The 17470-nt window shown below is 39.8% G+C and overlaps 1 protein-coding gene across 3 annotated transcripts in view; it reads right to left on the bottom strand.

Moving 5' to 3' along the window:
- The window catches only part of nphp4 (nephronophthisis 4), a 197005-nt gene that overhangs the window by 120859 nt on the left and 58676 nt on the right, over positions 1-17470 (bottom strand). For all 3 annotated transcript variants that reach the window (XM_038723621.1, XM_038723620.1, XM_038723622.1), the window contains exon 7: positions 549-733. In XM_038723621.1, the coding sequence (XP_038579549.1) occupies positions 549-733 (185 nt within the window). The remainder of the gene's footprint in view (positions 1-548; positions 734-17470) is intronic.

The raw sequence follows: 17470 nt of genomic DNA, 5'->3' as shown, positions 1-17470 counted from the left end.
AGTTTCCGTTTGAGCACTTAGGCTCAGTGTATAAATGTGTGTGAATGTTAGTTTCCGTTTGAGCACTTAGGCTCAGTGTATAAATGTGTGTGAATGTTAGTTTCCGTTTGAGCACTTAGGCTCAGTGTATGAATGTGTATGACTGGTGAATGCAGATGTAGTGTAAAAAGCGCTTTGAGTGGTTGAAAAGACTAGAACGGGGCTATACAAATACAGAGCATGTAGAAAGTGAAAGATAAATATATAGTGTGGATCTAGGAATGGAGGAACATATGAAGTAAATGGACACCAGGGTACAATAAGACACCAGACAGCTTCCAACCAATATTATATTCACATTAAATTCTTACCAACCTAACTTTTTCAAAAACACCGTTTTTGCTGACACTATAAACTTTCAATCACCTGCCAGCAACAGGACCAGCGCCTGGAAAGGCTGATGAAATTATAAATATAAGCACTCCTGAAAATATTTTAATATTTAATCTGTAGCCTACGGTAATGGTTCCACTGTTGATATACATACAGTATGTGTTTCCTCTGCTCACCTGTCCTTGACAAGGGTGCTCTGTTTGGAGATGCTGTCTGCTCGGCCTCTGGTCCCCGAAGCAAGGGGCTCCAGTACCACCACTTGGGGATTGTCAAGGAAACACCAGCCATTGTGGACTCCGACGTGGAGCCTCCTTTCCTGGATGACAACCGTCCTCAGTGTACCTTCTGGTCCTGGCTGTTTCTAAGAATCAGTGCGAAGAATATTGGTGTTACCACTCACACAGTTAATACACCACATATAATACATCCTCATACATTTGTGCAGTTTTGATCAGGGTATGTTTTTTGTGGTTTTGGGCCCAACTCCTGAGTCACAATCATAGACTGTATAAAAGAAATGGACGTAGTCATTGTGACGTCACCCGTTGGTTTGTGGACTGCCGTTTTAAAGCCTCGAGTTTGGCTGTTGGGACGCTGCCATGTTGATTTTTTGCAACCAGCGGCACCGTTGGAGCCAGCTAGCTTGCTAAGCTAGGTGCATCTGTAAATTCACGTTAACTGTCATTTTAACCGGAATGATAATTTTGTGTTACGAAAAAAACGCTTAAAGCAAAATGTACTCACCAGAGAAAATGAACTGCCAACTCCTAATTAGCTTTTTCAACGGCGATGGTTAAATTTACACAATGTTGTGGGTACAAGTCCATGTCATGTCATGACTTGTCAAGATTGTTCCGCCCTGAAGTATACTCTGCTTTCTGGTCTGTTTTCCTCTAAATGGGACCATAATTTACTAAATGTATGTATGTATATTTACTAAACCTCATAATCATTCTGGATTAACTTCTGGACTTTCTTTTGCTGGTCGTTCAATAGAATGCAGGTTTAATGGACTTCGCCTCACCTTTCAGACCAGGAGGCTCCCGCTTGGTCACAATGACGGAAAATCTCAAAGCAATAGCATACGTTGATAGTTTACACAATACTGTGCTTCCAACCACTTTGTGGTTACGTTCTTTCCTGTTTTAACATGATTATGCTCTATGACGAAAACATCTATTGTATTTTAAATTAAAATGTCAAGATGCATATTATGTTACAAACAATAGGGATTAATGGCATCTCCTCCATGGATCTCTTCTGAGGCAACTACAAGGACTCAATGAAAGCTTGTCCAATTATCTCTTCCTGCCATAGGTGTCATTTATACTGGGGAAGCTGGGGACATGTCCCCACCACTTTTTGAAAGCATTTGTAAGAAAATCTTCTGATAACCAACCTTGAGAAAGGTTTATTTGCACTAAAAGAAAACATGCAACGTAAATATAGAAGAAATAAATATGCATTGCCAAAAAAGAGCTAAAAAGACAAGGTAGTAATTATTGTATTATATTTTTAAACTTTGAATTGTCATCTGCCACCTGGAGTTTTTGTTTCCCTTTAAAGCCTATAAATAAAGACATTTCCACCAAAAACTGGTGCAGCAAAATTTCTATTTATTAATGCTCCAAATCCCCCCCCACACACACACAGATCTCAGCATTGAATATTTCTTTAAAATAGTGTTAACGTATCTTCTCATCCTGTTCTTGTGACCCCAATATTGTGCATCGTCACATCTTGTGAGCTAAGTGTATCATGACACCCCTAAACAACGCTTAAAGGGGCAACATATAGTTTTTAGTGGCTACTAGCAGTGCGGTTTTCAGATTGCAACCAGGTGTGTGATCGTATGCATGCTCGCTTCAACTCATGAGTGAACATAATCTGAAAACAACTGCTTGTATACAGAGATTTCACAATTGGTGCGGAAACGCATGCCGGCAGACAGCTTCACACAACATGCTGGAAACTCAGGTAAGCTTTTCAGTATCATTACTAAGGTAAAACTTCAATCAAGAGCAGAGTTCCAAATAGCCGCCTACCCTGTTTACTTGCCTGGTGTGGGAACACATTTTGACAAATAAAAGCAGCTCGCCGTTAAACGCCTAGTATGGTTTTTATACAAGTTCTTTGGATTTAAAAAACCTCTTAAACCCCGCTGGGTTTCCCGCTTTAGCTGCTTCTAAACTGCTTAGATTGTTAATGAAAATATTAATGTTTAAATGTATGATCAATGTCTCAGTATGGACATGCTACACATCGTTAGATCAGTTAGATTCTCCACAATTCAATCGTTTAGTTCATTTAACGGAAACAACGAGCCCCAAAGTCTAATTCTTACAGATTTACCAGTGTAACCTGATTGGTACAAGAGATGAAAAGAAAAAAAAAGTGCAGACTCCCGTTACATTTAAAGCGCTCGTTAAGTCCGAATGTGTCCGTTCCTTGATTATTTATCCAGTTGTTTTATGGTTTTAGTGTACTGCATTTCGTTCAGAGTGAGGCTCGGGAGCATGCATGCATGCAGCTACTTCCCGACCCAGTACCTTCACATTAAAAGCAGAATAGTAGCTGTTCCAAGCAACTTCATTTGTAAGTGAGGTTAGAGCCTGCTAACAAGAAAGCAATGAAAATTTGATTGATTAATTAGTGAATTCATTGAAAAATTACATATAGCCTCGTTAGGGAGGATGTAAGAGATAGACCCACAAACACAATAACCTAATAATCATGACAAATCAAATACTACCTATGGTCTTTAAATGAGAAAACTGGTTTATTCCTACGTGGTTCTTACTGTGACCAAACGCAGGGGCGATGGTATTACTTACAAAGTCAATGCAAAGGCGCAGTGATTTCCTCTCAGGTAAGGGATTCACTCAAGATGAAAATTTACAAGCGAGCGAGAAAGTTGCAAGACGCGGCGTCGCAATAGCCTGTCAGTGTTGAGATGGTCCGGACGTTTGTTGCAGCTAAATCACAGCAAAGTGTTTATTTTGGGTTCATACAGCTATAGTAATCGTGAGTTGTGTTTATTCGCATTATCGTGAAACACTCAACAGTAGTCCAGCGATAAAACCCTCGTGAGGAAAGCATTGCGAGGATTAAATTTGAGTTTGGTCTGAATGCACAGTTTTACCTATAATTGTGGACACCGTTCCTATCAGTAATAATACACTGTGGGAGGGCTGGTTTTTGAAATTATTTTTGGGTACAGACCAGATTAGGTTCATGAATTATCACATATTTATTATCACATATTTCATAGTATACTGTGACTTAGGTTTTAACCAGGCTTGACCTGCTCTTGTTCAGTGCAGTGGTGACTTGCTTATTCAAACCTAGGAGGCAGGTGTCATCCTAAAGTTTCGTGAAGGTCTTCAATACCACAAAAATGCTATTTGGATTTTTAATAAAAATTGTTATGGCATTGTTATTGCATATGAACACTTTGAAGGTTCTGAATGTATGGGAAATAAAAATGTTTAGCTTAATAAGTTTGTTTATTATCATTGATGCACTCATCTATCAAAATCTATTTAAATTAGAATATTTAAAATGCTTATCATGGCAAATATCGATACATGTGATTAATTTCTATTCATTCTATTAATTAATTACAAAACTACAAATACGTTACAAAAGTTGTATTTACATAGATTATTTTTTTTAATCCCTTGACAGTCCTATTTATTATATGTCTGTTATTATTATTAACAAGGTCAAACTTAATTAAAATCTGGCTAACTATCAGTGCATAAATTAAAAATAAATGTCATTTGCATTAACAAACGCTGCTGGCACACTGGATGTCTTCATCTTTGTATATTGGCACTCATCACAGAAAAGGTTGCCGACCCCTGTTCTGAGGAGTCGTGAAAAGTATTGATTTAGTACAGAAAGTCTCGTCCTCGCTATCCCTATCATGGTCCCTCTCAAGGCACTCGAAGCAGGCGAGACCAGGGTCGGTACCGGTGATCAAGCCGGGGCACGACAGGCAATGACGAGCCTCTGGGAGCGGCGACTCCATCTGATGGAGAAGAATATTAAGTGAGATTTTCACCGTCTGCTGAAGAAAAGAGGATGCTGACTGTATCGGTAGCGTGGTCCTATTGGTCGGTTATGTGCACAATGATTTCAGTTGGTGAGTTAGTGCGTGCATGTGATTGGAGATAGAACCTTTGTCACTGGATGTTAGATTATTACCAACTTTTGGAGTTTCACTTTCGGTTTTAAATAAAGAAGGCTGAAGTGTTGATCTAATCATGCGACTTTCCCAAACTCAGTTATGGGTGAGTTGGTTGGGGAGTACAATGTTGTTGTAAGTGACCGAAGTGATAAATTAAACTATGAAAATAAGAGCTTAAGTTGTAATAACCCGGAATTATACTTTGATAAAAATATTTTATGGTCACCATGTTTTTTTTCTTTTTCAAAACATTTCCGTGCTAATTAACAAATGTTAAAAAAGAAAACAAGTCAATGTGTCAACAGGCGCTGGTGGAGACTGTACTGCCACCCCGTAGCTGCTGCAGCTAATAACGCACAGCTGACAACTGCTCAGTGATGGACTGTAAATTCTCTAACCCCAAAGTGCAGAGTAAGGCTGAGCTCGCCTCTCATCCCACTCCTTCCCATTTGTTTCATTTCAATCTTCTGTCTTCATCATATCTCTCACTCCCACTCTCCCTTTCTTTCCCTCTCTTTTCTTGTCATTCTCTCTTTCTGTCCCTCTCGCTGCTTAAAACCCTCTCCATATCCACCCACACCTTCTCAATCAAATTAGCATATCAATTCAGCTTTGGGTTTTTCTTTCAAAGCAGCAACAGCAGGAGCAGCAGCCCAGCCTGCCTGGCTACTGTACAGCCCACATACACCACTGCTCGCTGCCGCTCTCCTTATATTACATATCTGCACTGACTGACTCCATCACTCTCTTTTGTCTGCCTGTTTGCTATCTACCCTCCTCTTGTTATCTTCGCTCTTTCTCTCAACAAGCTGATATGCGCTCTCCGGTACACCATATTTTTATTTTGGTGATGGGGATGGAAGATTATGGTTCTCATAGTAACCTCAACCAATTCCTTCACTTCTAAGTTTCCTCTTAAAAATATATTTCAAGTAAAACCTTTCCTCTCATCTCCTCACAATTTCTGTATTTTGTGATAAGAGACCCATGTTGGTTACGCGGCAACTTGGGAACAGAAGCGAGACAGGTGAAAAGGATTTGTGGAAGTTTACTTTTTATTTACCTATAAGAAGACACGTATAGTTTGTTTTTGATCGTGTCAGCTCTCATTTGGCTTCGGTATTGTTACATAACCGCCTTCCAGCTGGATCACATAGGCTAAAGCCCCATTCAATTAACGTTTGCCATCTGAATGTGCGCTCTCAGAGGAGCGTACATCACATGTTTCAATCTGGGACTTAGTCGCATGCACCGTGACAAGCTGGATAATTACTAATTACCAGAGAAAATGATGAAAAACAAACAACATACATCAAATCCCTGTGTGCGCACTATACTGTTACAGTGAGGTGGAAAAAACGACATCTATCTTGCAGACAAATTATGGCCTTAATATGAGGGCACATTAACTTATTTACATATTCACATGTTTACGGCATCTCGCTGCTTTGTTTGACTGAATTCTCTTGTGATGGTGTATATGTAATTTGTTCTCAGGTCTCTTGTGTACCAACAAAACATTTCAACAGGTTATCTCATGTCAACTTCTGTCTTCGGTGATCTCATCCACCCATTGTCGCTATTTTTGTTTAGGATGGATTCTGGCTGCGGTACGGAAAGATGATGTCCAGCATGCAAATTTCACATACAAAGCTCAGGTGTTTCTTCAATGTCCTCAATGTGCAAAAAACACCAGATCTTTTAGAGGTAATCACTGGTCTGGAACCAGGCTACAGTGGGATAAGTATCATGCACTATTAACATATATCTAATAAATCAGCTCACTGTTCCTATTCTTCAGTTTTCATTTATTTTTGCATTGTGATGTACCACGTCGTAGTTTTATTATGTAGTTTATATGGTAATATAGATGCTCTTTTTTTCCTTTGTCCCTCTGTTTATTTTTCTACTTGTATCTTTATCTATCTATTTTACTATGTATATGCATACCGAGCATCGTGGACACAGAAGTTTCCTCCGGGCGGAATAAAGCCTTATCTTGCCTTATCCTATGTCGGATCATTGGCTGCATTTCATACAGCTGGTGTAAATTAGCTTTGTATAGTTTTCTGAGAAAAACATTATGGTGTCTTTGAATTAACCATTAATCATCCAAAAACCTTCGGCTTTCGGTGAGTGGGAGCAAGCAGCACAACTATGACTAGATATTTTCAAATAAGTTCATTCGGCGACATCCAGATTATAATTATGATTGTGTGATTTTCAACACTGTCGCTGCTCTCGCCATTTTTCTCCACTGCAGCCAGTGCAGGGGGGGAAGATGACAGGAGAATGGTGTTGTCTCTTGTTGGACAGGTTTGCCATGAAGTGTTTCAGAGTGAAAATAAAAGAAAGACAGAGAGAAAGTTGTTTATAAGAGAACATCAGTTAAAGTGCTGCTTTCTGTTCTCTGCATCCATCTCCTCACTCCCCTCCTCCGAGTTTCTCTTTCATTTATTTCATTGCTCTTTTCTCACTCCGTCAGTTTCTCTCTCTCTACCTCTCTTGTTTGCGATCCTCTTTCTTCTCCCTCTCGCCTCTGTCTGCTGCCGTCACAGATTTCTTCCTCCCTCGCCTGAAATATGAATATTTTAGAGCTAAGAAGCTTAAAGGGAACAATGAAATGGCCCCCAAGTTAAATTATACTCTATTTCCAGAGTCACTGAAGAGGGACTTTACTGAGTGATGAGCACACCGGTGCCACGTGGGTGTGTCTTTCTCTTTTTCACATACATATAAGCTTGTTGTTTCCTGCTTTTATGTCATTTTTGTGAAATTCCCACCGATCTTGCTTCTAGAATTGCTAAGCGAGGCAGTGACACTGCAACCAATCAACATGGTCCCTTCAGCGATTATAATGTACACTTGACACCTGGGTTAGAAAAAGTGGAAGTTCTTTGGAGCTAATATGCCTAAATGCTGTTTGTATCATTAAAGGAAAAGGAAGGCAGAGGCAGAATGAGACTAATTTGCATGCTTTTTAAAGCAGTTTGTTTTAGAGCTTTGTTAACAGAGTAAACAAAAGCAGTGTGTTGTAAGAAGAGTTGGTGGTGGGTTTTCTGTCTCACAAATAGACGAGTCACCCTAGTGTGGGTGTTGTAAAAGGGAAATTAAACATTGTGCTAAAAACTGAGAGAAAACATTTAGAAGCTAGTGCATCACTATTATCTGCGATGGTTGCTCCTCATGGCTATTAGTCTGCAAGTGCATCAAGTGCAAGCCAAAGCCGACTTCCTACCAATACAGCCTTGAGGGCTCAACAGAAATGTTTCTTAAACTGCAAAACCCACATTTCTAACGTGTCTGCAGTCTTGAGGAAAAATGACCATATTCCTTTGAAATCGGTGTTGGGGATAAAGTGCTCGCCAGCAAGCCAGATAGCACTGGTGGAAAAACTTATCTTACATTGGATAATAAAAAACCCTACAAAAAATACAGGCAATACATTTCTGTGGAGGACTGTAATGCATAATGTTTGCTGAAGAGGTTTGAATATGATTTCAGTCCACATGAATGGTACAAACTCAGACACATTTTTGCCTTTTTTTGTTTTGGGGGTGTGGGATTTTTTTTCCTGCCCTCATCTGAATTTCAACCAAAAATAAAATGACAAAAAACCTCTGAAGTACAAAAGTAGAAGATCATTTCTTCACTTGAGTATTCACACCTGAAAATGGCATTATCGTTGTGAAATATTAACAACAAAGATCCTCTTAGATTCAATTTACCGGTCCAACTGCCGGAGAGAAAGTGAGAGACAGAGGGGTGAAGATGAAATATTAGTAAGCAAAACTGATTTAGTTGCGGACATTGTCATTTTAACAGAATGGAAGTGCTGAAAAAGCAAGATAGTCATTTATAGCAAATTTATAAATAATAGCTTAAATGTAAAAGCAGGAGGCAGCTGCCTCATTGTGTGAGTTTGAGGAAAATGAGTGTAGATTTTCAGAGGCGGATAAATTAGTTTCTGAAGGTTATTCCTTTGTGCTCAAAGGGCAGGGGAGAAGTGAGAGAGCTTTTTAACTGCTGCAACTGAGACAGAAGCTCAAGACAGCAAATGGGTCTTGACCCTGTAATCACTGTATAGGGACTTCATAAATGGTCGTGACAGGGCGTAGGGGCACTGATCAATACCAGGTCAGAAGTCCCAATATGGGCTTCTGAAACCTGTTAAATACTACCTATGGTGTATTATTGGATGACATTCTTATCCAATGCCAAAGAGCATCTTTGAACAGTGACAGGGGTTAAAATATTTTCGGGTTTTGGACTGTTGGTGGCTCCATTGAAACCCAGTCTAAATTATGCTTTACCAACAATTTAAAAGGACTCACAGAAGCATAGAGTCTAAATAGATGCAATTGCACTAAACTTGAATAACACAGTTATCATGTATCATTATCATCTTACTGAAAGGAAAATGTCTTCGTGTTCATTTGGAAGAGCAGTGATGACCAAGCTGCCAAAGCAGAGTTTAGCTGAACTATATAATCAGCAAAGTAGACCTAATAAACTCTTGTGTTCCGCTTGGTGTAATGGAGACTCTGGGCCCTATTTAACAGCTCGAAAATATACTGAGCTTTCTTTAATTTTGTCAGACATGCTTATAAATGCCATATGCTTTGAATTAGGGGTGTGACGGTGCACTTAGGTCACAAGATGAAACCCAATATTGGGTTCACGAGAACGAGACAATATTTTAACACTATTTTTAAGAAATCTTCAATATATGTCAGCAGCATTGAATTTTCATATTGCTAAGGTTTTTGGAAAGTTTGACTTCAGTATGCCTCTTTTTACTAGGTTTTAATAAAATCAGAAGAATTCATAAAAGTTTTTGAGGGGGAAAATTGTTTATTTAGGAATTATTAGTATTTTCAGCGTTGGGGTCTGTTGAAAATGAGTGTAAAGAGAAGAGTGAGATGAGTTGGGAACTAAAAGAGTCAGAATTTCATATATGCCAGCGTATTAACAGATATGATGTTTATCATGTTTACTGACTGCACAAGAATTACTGGTGTCTGTAAGTACTTAATTCTAGTCAGATCTGACCACTTTTCAGTCCTTGCCATTTAATTTCTTCCTTTACATTGGCCTTCCTATATAAAAACAACAATTGGCCAATGCTAGAAAATACTTGCTATAATAAAAGCCAAAAACATCAAACTAGATTTTTTCCCCCAGTATGGCTCCAATAAAAACTGTCAGCTATTCATCTGTAAGTTTTTGTGTCAGTACTTTGTGAAATCAGTGTGTAGGCTGTTGTAAAAGGCAATAATAACTCTACAGATGGCAACTGTCATCTCAAGGGGTGTATGTGAGTGTGTGAGAGAGAAAGAGCAAGAGAGTGTGAGAGAGAGAAAGCAGGTGAAATTATGTCCCACATGAGTTTTGTATAAGCCAATTACCAAGTGAGTTACACAACTCTGGCCTTTTTCTCTTACCTTTGAAAAACAGCAAACAAAAGAAAAATGCTTCTCTGAGTTTTGTGACAGTCACACAATGGAGAAGATGCTTTCCATGTTTTAACCAAATGATAACACAGCACTCAGGACACTGGCCTACACATCTGCATCTATGTCAAGACATGTACGTGTGTGTGTGTGTGTGTGTGTGTGTGTGTGTGTGTGTGTGTGTGTGTGTGTCTGCGTATGTGCTACCCACACGGTGGATATTAGCTCCCCCATATTGAGGGTGAGTCATCCATGGCAAGAAACTGTGGCAGCATCATTAGCATGCCGCTCTCATCCTCCCACTCCGCTACTCCTTAACAGATTTTAACTGGCACAGCGCTTCCACCGATAAATCACTGTTGCCTTACTGTTGAAACACTCCCATAATTCACAACCAAAAATATTAAGGCAAACACACACACACACACTCATACTGCTGCTTTCCTATTTCATACCACGTGTCCCTGAGCTTAACATAACTCATGCCACTTTCATCCACTGCACATATTGCACCACCACCACCACGAGTATATTACTGGTTCCACTTGGAAAGAAACCCTAATGCACAAACACAAATATATAATTTCTTCTTTTTCCTTTGAAAACTCTGTAATTTCCTAAAAAAAAAAGCTGCGCACTGTAGTTTTTAGCAACAGTTACTATATTAATAATAATATAATTCTTCAGCCAAAGGTTAATGTACAGTACCATGTACAGGTATTTGGCATGTGTGGAAAAATGCTGTGAGGTAAAAATGCTTTCAAAAACTGACATTTTTAAGGAGACCTATTATATCCAGTCCTATGTTATAGTTATGTGACTCATCTATGGCAGCTTTGCATGATTCAAAGTGCAAAAAAATTATTTTCTATCTTATACTATTATGCAGGTCTTCATTTCAGCCTCTGTCTGAAACAAGCTGTAGATGTCATGTTTAGGCCTGAAACGATTCATCGATCAAATTCGAATACTAAAAACACAAATTCTTTGCATCAACAAGTTTGCACAAGGTTTTTGAAGGAACTCAGAAATAGGTAGTTTGAAATTCCGCTTGCTTCTCTCTCTCCTTGCAATCCCAGGCAGACTCAATGACACTGACATCATGGTTCTGTGGGGGCCATAATATCAATTCCAGGACTCCTTGTTCTTCTTTACGCTGAAGACTGTTCTTAATGACTTTCGCTGTATGTTTGTGGTTGTTGACATGCTGCAGAATAAATATTTAAATTTATTATTATAAATTTATTTACAATTTAAAAAAATTTAAAATTATTTGTGTTTTCATTTGCTTTAAATTCAGGTATGATGAAGTTATGATGCAAATTAGCGACAACAGGCATAAACAAGAAACCAGTGCTTGCAAAAGGTTCCTAGGTACATATTGAATATTCACAAACAGGCATTGGGGGAATCCATGGGCTATCTCAGCTGCAGTCTGAAAGAAAGAGGTGTGATGCTTCACTGTTGCCATTCTTGTACCGCTCTCCAGACCTTCAGCAAAAAACCTGCATTCTGCTGCAGCCAAGTATTTCAAATTTTGACTCATCAGCCTAGAGACTCTTCTGCAGCCCAGTTCCTGTGTTTCTGTGCATAGTTGAGTTGCTTGGCCTTGTTTCCATATCTGAGGGATAGCTTTTTGGTCTGCAAGTCTTCCACGAAGGCACTTCTGCCCAGACTTCTCCGGACAGTAGATTGGTGTACCTGCTATTTTCTGCCAGATCTGAGCTGATGGCACTGCTGGATATCTTCCGATTGCGAAGGGAAGTAAGCATGATGTGTCTTTCATCTGCTGCAGTGAGTTTCCTTGGCCGACCACTGCGGCTACTGTCCTCAACATTGCCTGTTTTCTTGTGCTTCTTCAAACGAGCTTGGACAGCACACCTGGAAACCTCTGTATGCCTTGAACTGTCTGCCTGGGAGAGACATTGCTGATGCAATTTAACTAGCTTGTGTCTTAATGCTGTGCTCAGTCTTGCCAATGTGTATGACTTTTGACAGTAAATCGTCTTCAGCAGCCTCACCTTGTTAGCTGAGTTTTGCCGTTCCTCACCCAGTTGTATTCTTCCTACACAGCTGTTTCTGTTTCAGTCAAAGATTGTGTTTCAACCTGCATATTGAATCGGTGATCAACAGCACCTGTTTGGTATAATCATACACCTGACAATACGCCTGCAAAATCCCTGACTTTGTGTACCTAGAAGAATTTATGCAGTTTTGAATTTAAAGGGTGTCACACCAAATTATTGATTTGATTTAGATTTTTCTTCTGTTCATTCACATTGCATTTTGTTAAATGATATAATCTATTAACATGTCTATATTTGACAGCATTCTAACTTTATTTTTTCCACACCTGCCTAAACCGTTTGCACAGTACTGTACATTTGGTGCTCTATTGAGTATTTACGGCGGCAGGATGATGTGTGTGGGGTTGACTCAAAATAAACTACAGTGCCCATGTGTATCGTAATGAAGGGATATGTCACCCAGTGCAACAGTGTGACTTATTGATGTGCTAATATGTTTCCTGGCACAGAGGGAAAAGTTAGCTACCCAGGCAAAACATATTACTAAGATCAATACATTGTTGTTTATTTATGGGATTAGTTGACAATACAAAAAAAAACACCAGCAGTATCCTTTGGCCTTAGAAAAACAGTTGCAAGATAAAAATAGTGTGACAAATCTGGTCACAACTAATGATTTCATCAGAAAGCTACAATCTTAAGACAGCACTGTGCTAAAGATGAATAAAGATCCATTGGAAGCATTTTGTTTGGTCAGAAAATATCTGTATATTATATAGCAGTCTTTAATGGTTCATTCAGTTTGTTAGAAAGGCTTTAGTTGCCTTTGTGCTTTGTTCAGCTAACTGTCAGAACTTTGAGGGGGTGCTCTTAACCCCACTTAACTAAATTAGTTAACCTTACTACTGAGGTTGTGACATCTATCTGATTCACACTGGATAATAAGGACAAGGTTACTTCATTACTCACTAAAATAGATAATTACTGGAATTTACACAGTTTATGCGCATGGCAAATTTACATAGATCATGATGGTGATTTCTGGGTCCCTAAAAATAGTAGTCCCACACAAGCAATGCTTTAATACAGGGAAGGCAATGATAACATTACATTAACAAAGTGGCCAGTGTTAGATGAGTAAGGGCATAATTTCCAGATGCTATGGTGGTAAATAATGACATCAGCAACATTCATCTGGAACTACAGCAGCCACAGTGACAATTCATGCTGCAGGCCTGACAGCACCTGATGTGACCTGAGAGTGAAGTTTATCTTATCCTGCTGATAATCAATAAGGCTGTGCCGTAGGGACCAGCTGAATTCCCAAATAACTAATGGTTATTTGCGTGTTGAGATGGCAATAGCTTGAATTTTGTAAAACAATACTCTGGGGTGTGTGTGATGTTCCTTTGCACTTGAGAAGGAATAAGTAATATGAGCCTTCCTTTATCCGATCACACAGTCTGAGATTCAAACGTACCATATATCAGAATCAGAAACACTTTATTGTAGGGTATGGCATTCATACATAGCATTTGCTCTGACAAAGGGTGCAGTGAGTCCCAAAACACTTCCGCTACATCTATCTGTCTCACAGCGTTGTTCTCAGTTTGGTCAGATTCTCCAAATACATTACTTCAACAGAGGAAAAACAGAGAAAAACAGCAGTGACTGTGAGACTTTTCAAGTTTATTTTAGCTATCTTTCCTTATTCAACCACTGTGCATTCTCTGCCTTGTCTGACTTACAGGCTCTATAAGCAGTGGCAGTCTGTTTTGTCTTATCATTTGGATCGTCAGTCATTACAAAGACCTGAATTTTATGAATACTTGATGTGAGCCAAGTGCATTAAATCCCATTCCTTTGCACTCAGTTGGTTACAGTGGTTACAGGCCTAATTATGAGGAGAAGGCACTCAGCTGGCACATTAGGAGGTGCAGCCAAACTCTGTGTCCTTAGAGAACAATGTGCAAGACACCTCCTTATTTCAGAAATGTTGTCTTTTTTTTTTTTTTTAATAGTACCGCGTCCACAGGGGAAGTCCTACTTTGAGTGAGTTTTCTTCTTTTAGGACAAATGAAAACTTCCTGGAGCTTTTCTGCCAAAGTCTTTCTCCATTCATTAAATCAGCCTACAGCGTTTTGTTCTGCCTGCGGCGTGGCACCGGTCCTTGCCTGCTCCTCTACTCCTCTTCATTGTCTTCTGTTCTCCCCGGTCTTTTGATCAGAAGCCAAGACGTTACATAATTTCTGACAAGATCTCCTGTCCTTTCATAAGGAGTGATAGATTTTAATAAAGATGTACGTGAACAGTTGCTACGAAGTTAGTCAGGTGATGCAGCCTCTGGCTTCCCTCAAACTTTGAGACGGCAGTTCAAACAACCCTAAAGATGAAGAGTGTTCATTTTTTTCAAGTGGAGCTCAGAGTGCATTTGTAGAGGTCAGAAACCACAGTTCAGATAAGCCCGGGGCAAGTTAAAGTATGCTATGAAGCTATGGAAAGCAGCTACAATAGTTAACATGAAAAGCACATTAGCTAGGGCACTGGCTGTATAATAAATGGGAAAGTGGACTATAAAGAGAAGCCACACTCTGTGATAGTTTGTTGGGCTAAAAATAGCAATACTTATGGGGAGATTATGTGACGACTGTATGTCAGACTGGCAGCCAGCATAAAGGATTCGTTTCATGCTGCACTGTACATTCATCCCCCACCCCATTCCTCTTCATTTGTGTCACTCCATTTCTGCCTCGATACCAAATTAAGCACAGATAAGCTGGCATGGAGTCACAAACACACACGTGCACATATTCTCTCATGCAACGGTAGAACGGAGTTGGCGGGTGAGGTGTCAGCATCACTTCAGAGACAGCTTGATGACAATCCAGCTGGAGTCACACTTTTAAAGGTCACACACAGATCACACACTTTTTCTTTCTGTCTCCTCTCTCTCTCTCCCTCTCACACACGCAAACACACACGCACACACACACACACAAACACAGACGCACAGTTTAATTAAAAGCTGTAATCAAGCTGACTTCTGCACGTATTAACACCTCACACAGACACGAGAATGTCATCATATCACTGAAGTTATAAAAGTCTGGAACATTTAACTAATCTACGCAACTCAGACTGGTTGTGAAGACCTCACGCATGAGAAAAAAAACCGTGAATGCCAAAATTAGGAAATTATTCATGCTAACATGACACTTACCTCACAGTGGAAAAGGAAGGCGAATTTGTAGCCTAGTTCCCATCGTTTGTATTTAGGTGCTGCCAAAACCCACTGCCACTACTTATTTACCCATGTGCATGTCCAAATATCATACACATGGATGTCAATAGATATAACCGGACTGTTTTGGTGAAAAGTTCACCTTCACATACAGCTTTCAGCTTCCTAGTTGATCTACATTCCAACCCTTACTATTGTCAGGATATCTGGGTACAGGCCAAAATAAATAAATTGCAAATGCAAGCAGCAAAAATGTGTTTCTGGGCTAATCTTTATAGACAAGTTGAGGAGCTCAGATATCGGAACTGAGCTGAGAGTAAAAACACTGCTCATTCATAGTGAAAAGATACAGGAAATAATTAAAAGAGGCAGTTGAGGTGGTTCAATCATCTTATAAAGATGTCTCCTGGATTCCTCCCTTCGGAGGTATTCTGGAAATATCCAACTGGGAGCAAAAAAGGGGCAGACCCAAAATACACTGGAGAGATTACATCTCCCACCTAAACTGGGAAAGCCTTGGGTTCCTCTGGGAAGAGTTGCATGTCACTAGGGCAAACGATGTCTGGTCCAGACCCAGAAAAGCAATGGGTATGGATGGCTGAATGGATAGGACTTTTTACTGTGTTTTGTTTGTTAATCAGGCATATTATACACAGGCATACAGGAAACAAGGTTTCCTTTGTGCACCACAAAGAATCTGCTACCAGCATGCACAGTGTTGTTGTGGGATTTTTACTGATGCTTGTAAGTACTCTGACTCTATTACTGACAGTACTGTATATTATACTGTATATACTTGACACTACAGAGCAGTACTATTTATAATTTTAGACAGGCCTGGTCGAATGAGCCCCACAAGCAAGCCCCTGGAGGTCTGAAATATCATTGTCAGTGTGGTGCTGGCAGTTGAGTTTGTACCTACGGGAGTACAAAATGTTCCTCAGCAAATTTAATGGCAATCTGCCTATTAAATTTGTTTTTTCCTACTGTGTCCATTTATTAATTAATGCATTCATTTCTCTCTCTCAGTTCCTTCTTTTTTTGGTCACATAATCTGCACTGGTCCCTTTCAGAGACTTAGCGGAAATCTGGGCAAGTTACAGGGGGATAAATCTCCATAAAGCCTCCCTTTTAATATAACTATATTTAAATAGGCTTGCTACCCCCTAAAGAACTGGCTACCTCCAGAGGGTATGTGGGCAGAACTGAAAGGGAAGCAAACTTGGACCCACAAAAGTGCCTTCACATAATGGTCTGAGGGTTGCTCCTAGGCGGGTCAACATTATATGCTCAATAACATACTAAAAGGGAATAGAAGAAAAGGAAAACATGCACAAATTATACCTGCGACTACATAAGCACATGCACGCACACACACACACACACACACACACACACACACACACACAGATGAGTTATGAAAGAGGGGCGTGTCATAATGGTGTTCTGTGTCTTTGCTCACGTTATGTGAATCCATTTATAAGTTATGACCCTTTTTGTTATAGGCCACTTCCATTGCCATGACGCCCTTTAGTAAGTTGGCATGAACAGAAACACACACCTTCACTCACACACACTTAACCTTAGCTTCGCTTAGCGAAAAACTGTTGGTGAGAACGGTGAGGAAATGCTTGTGGACCAACTGACTGACAGAGTAAGCCAGAGAGCTGCTGGTTGTAGATAAAAAAGGAAATGCACTTGACATGTCTGTTAGGCCTCGAGGATGCACACAATGCGTTTTGGTAAGGAAAACATAACTTTTGTTTATTTAGATTTTAAGAAAACTCCACAGGGCATGTTTAACCTTTAAATTTAAACCAGTGAACACAAATACAGCTAAAATCAAACCTCTAGCTGAACCATCATACAGACCAGGAACCTATGACCAGCAGTATTCTATTCATAGTTTTCACGTGATGTCACATTCCAAGGAAATCGCTCCCTTGGAGGGAAAAAAGGCGTTATTTCCCGATGCCTGCCAACCAATAAGCAAGTGATACACTGTTACTTTGAGTTGCTGGAAATGCTGGATGGTTGTTGTGCTTTCTGATTTACTAATCAAGCAGGAGAGAAGCCTGGGCTGTGTTGGTGAGGTGAGGGATTCTCCACAAGGTAAACGTAAACATACCGCAGTCGAGCGGCGGCAGGGACCTGGCGGTTTTTAACGGTAGAAATGCGGCAGCGG

This window comes from Micropterus salmoides, unplaced genomic scaffold (genome assembly GCF_014851395.1).
Source record: "Micropterus salmoides isolate LMB-PRFRI ecotype aquatic unplaced genomic scaffold, ASM1485139v1 Ms_hic_scaffold_16, whole genome shotgun sequence".
In the NCBI taxonomy this organism is placed as follows: domain Eukaryota; kingdom Metazoa; phylum Chordata; class Actinopteri; order Centrarchiformes; family Centrarchidae; genus Micropterus; species Micropterus salmoides.
This window is presented reverse-complemented; position numbering and strand designations above follow the sequence as displayed.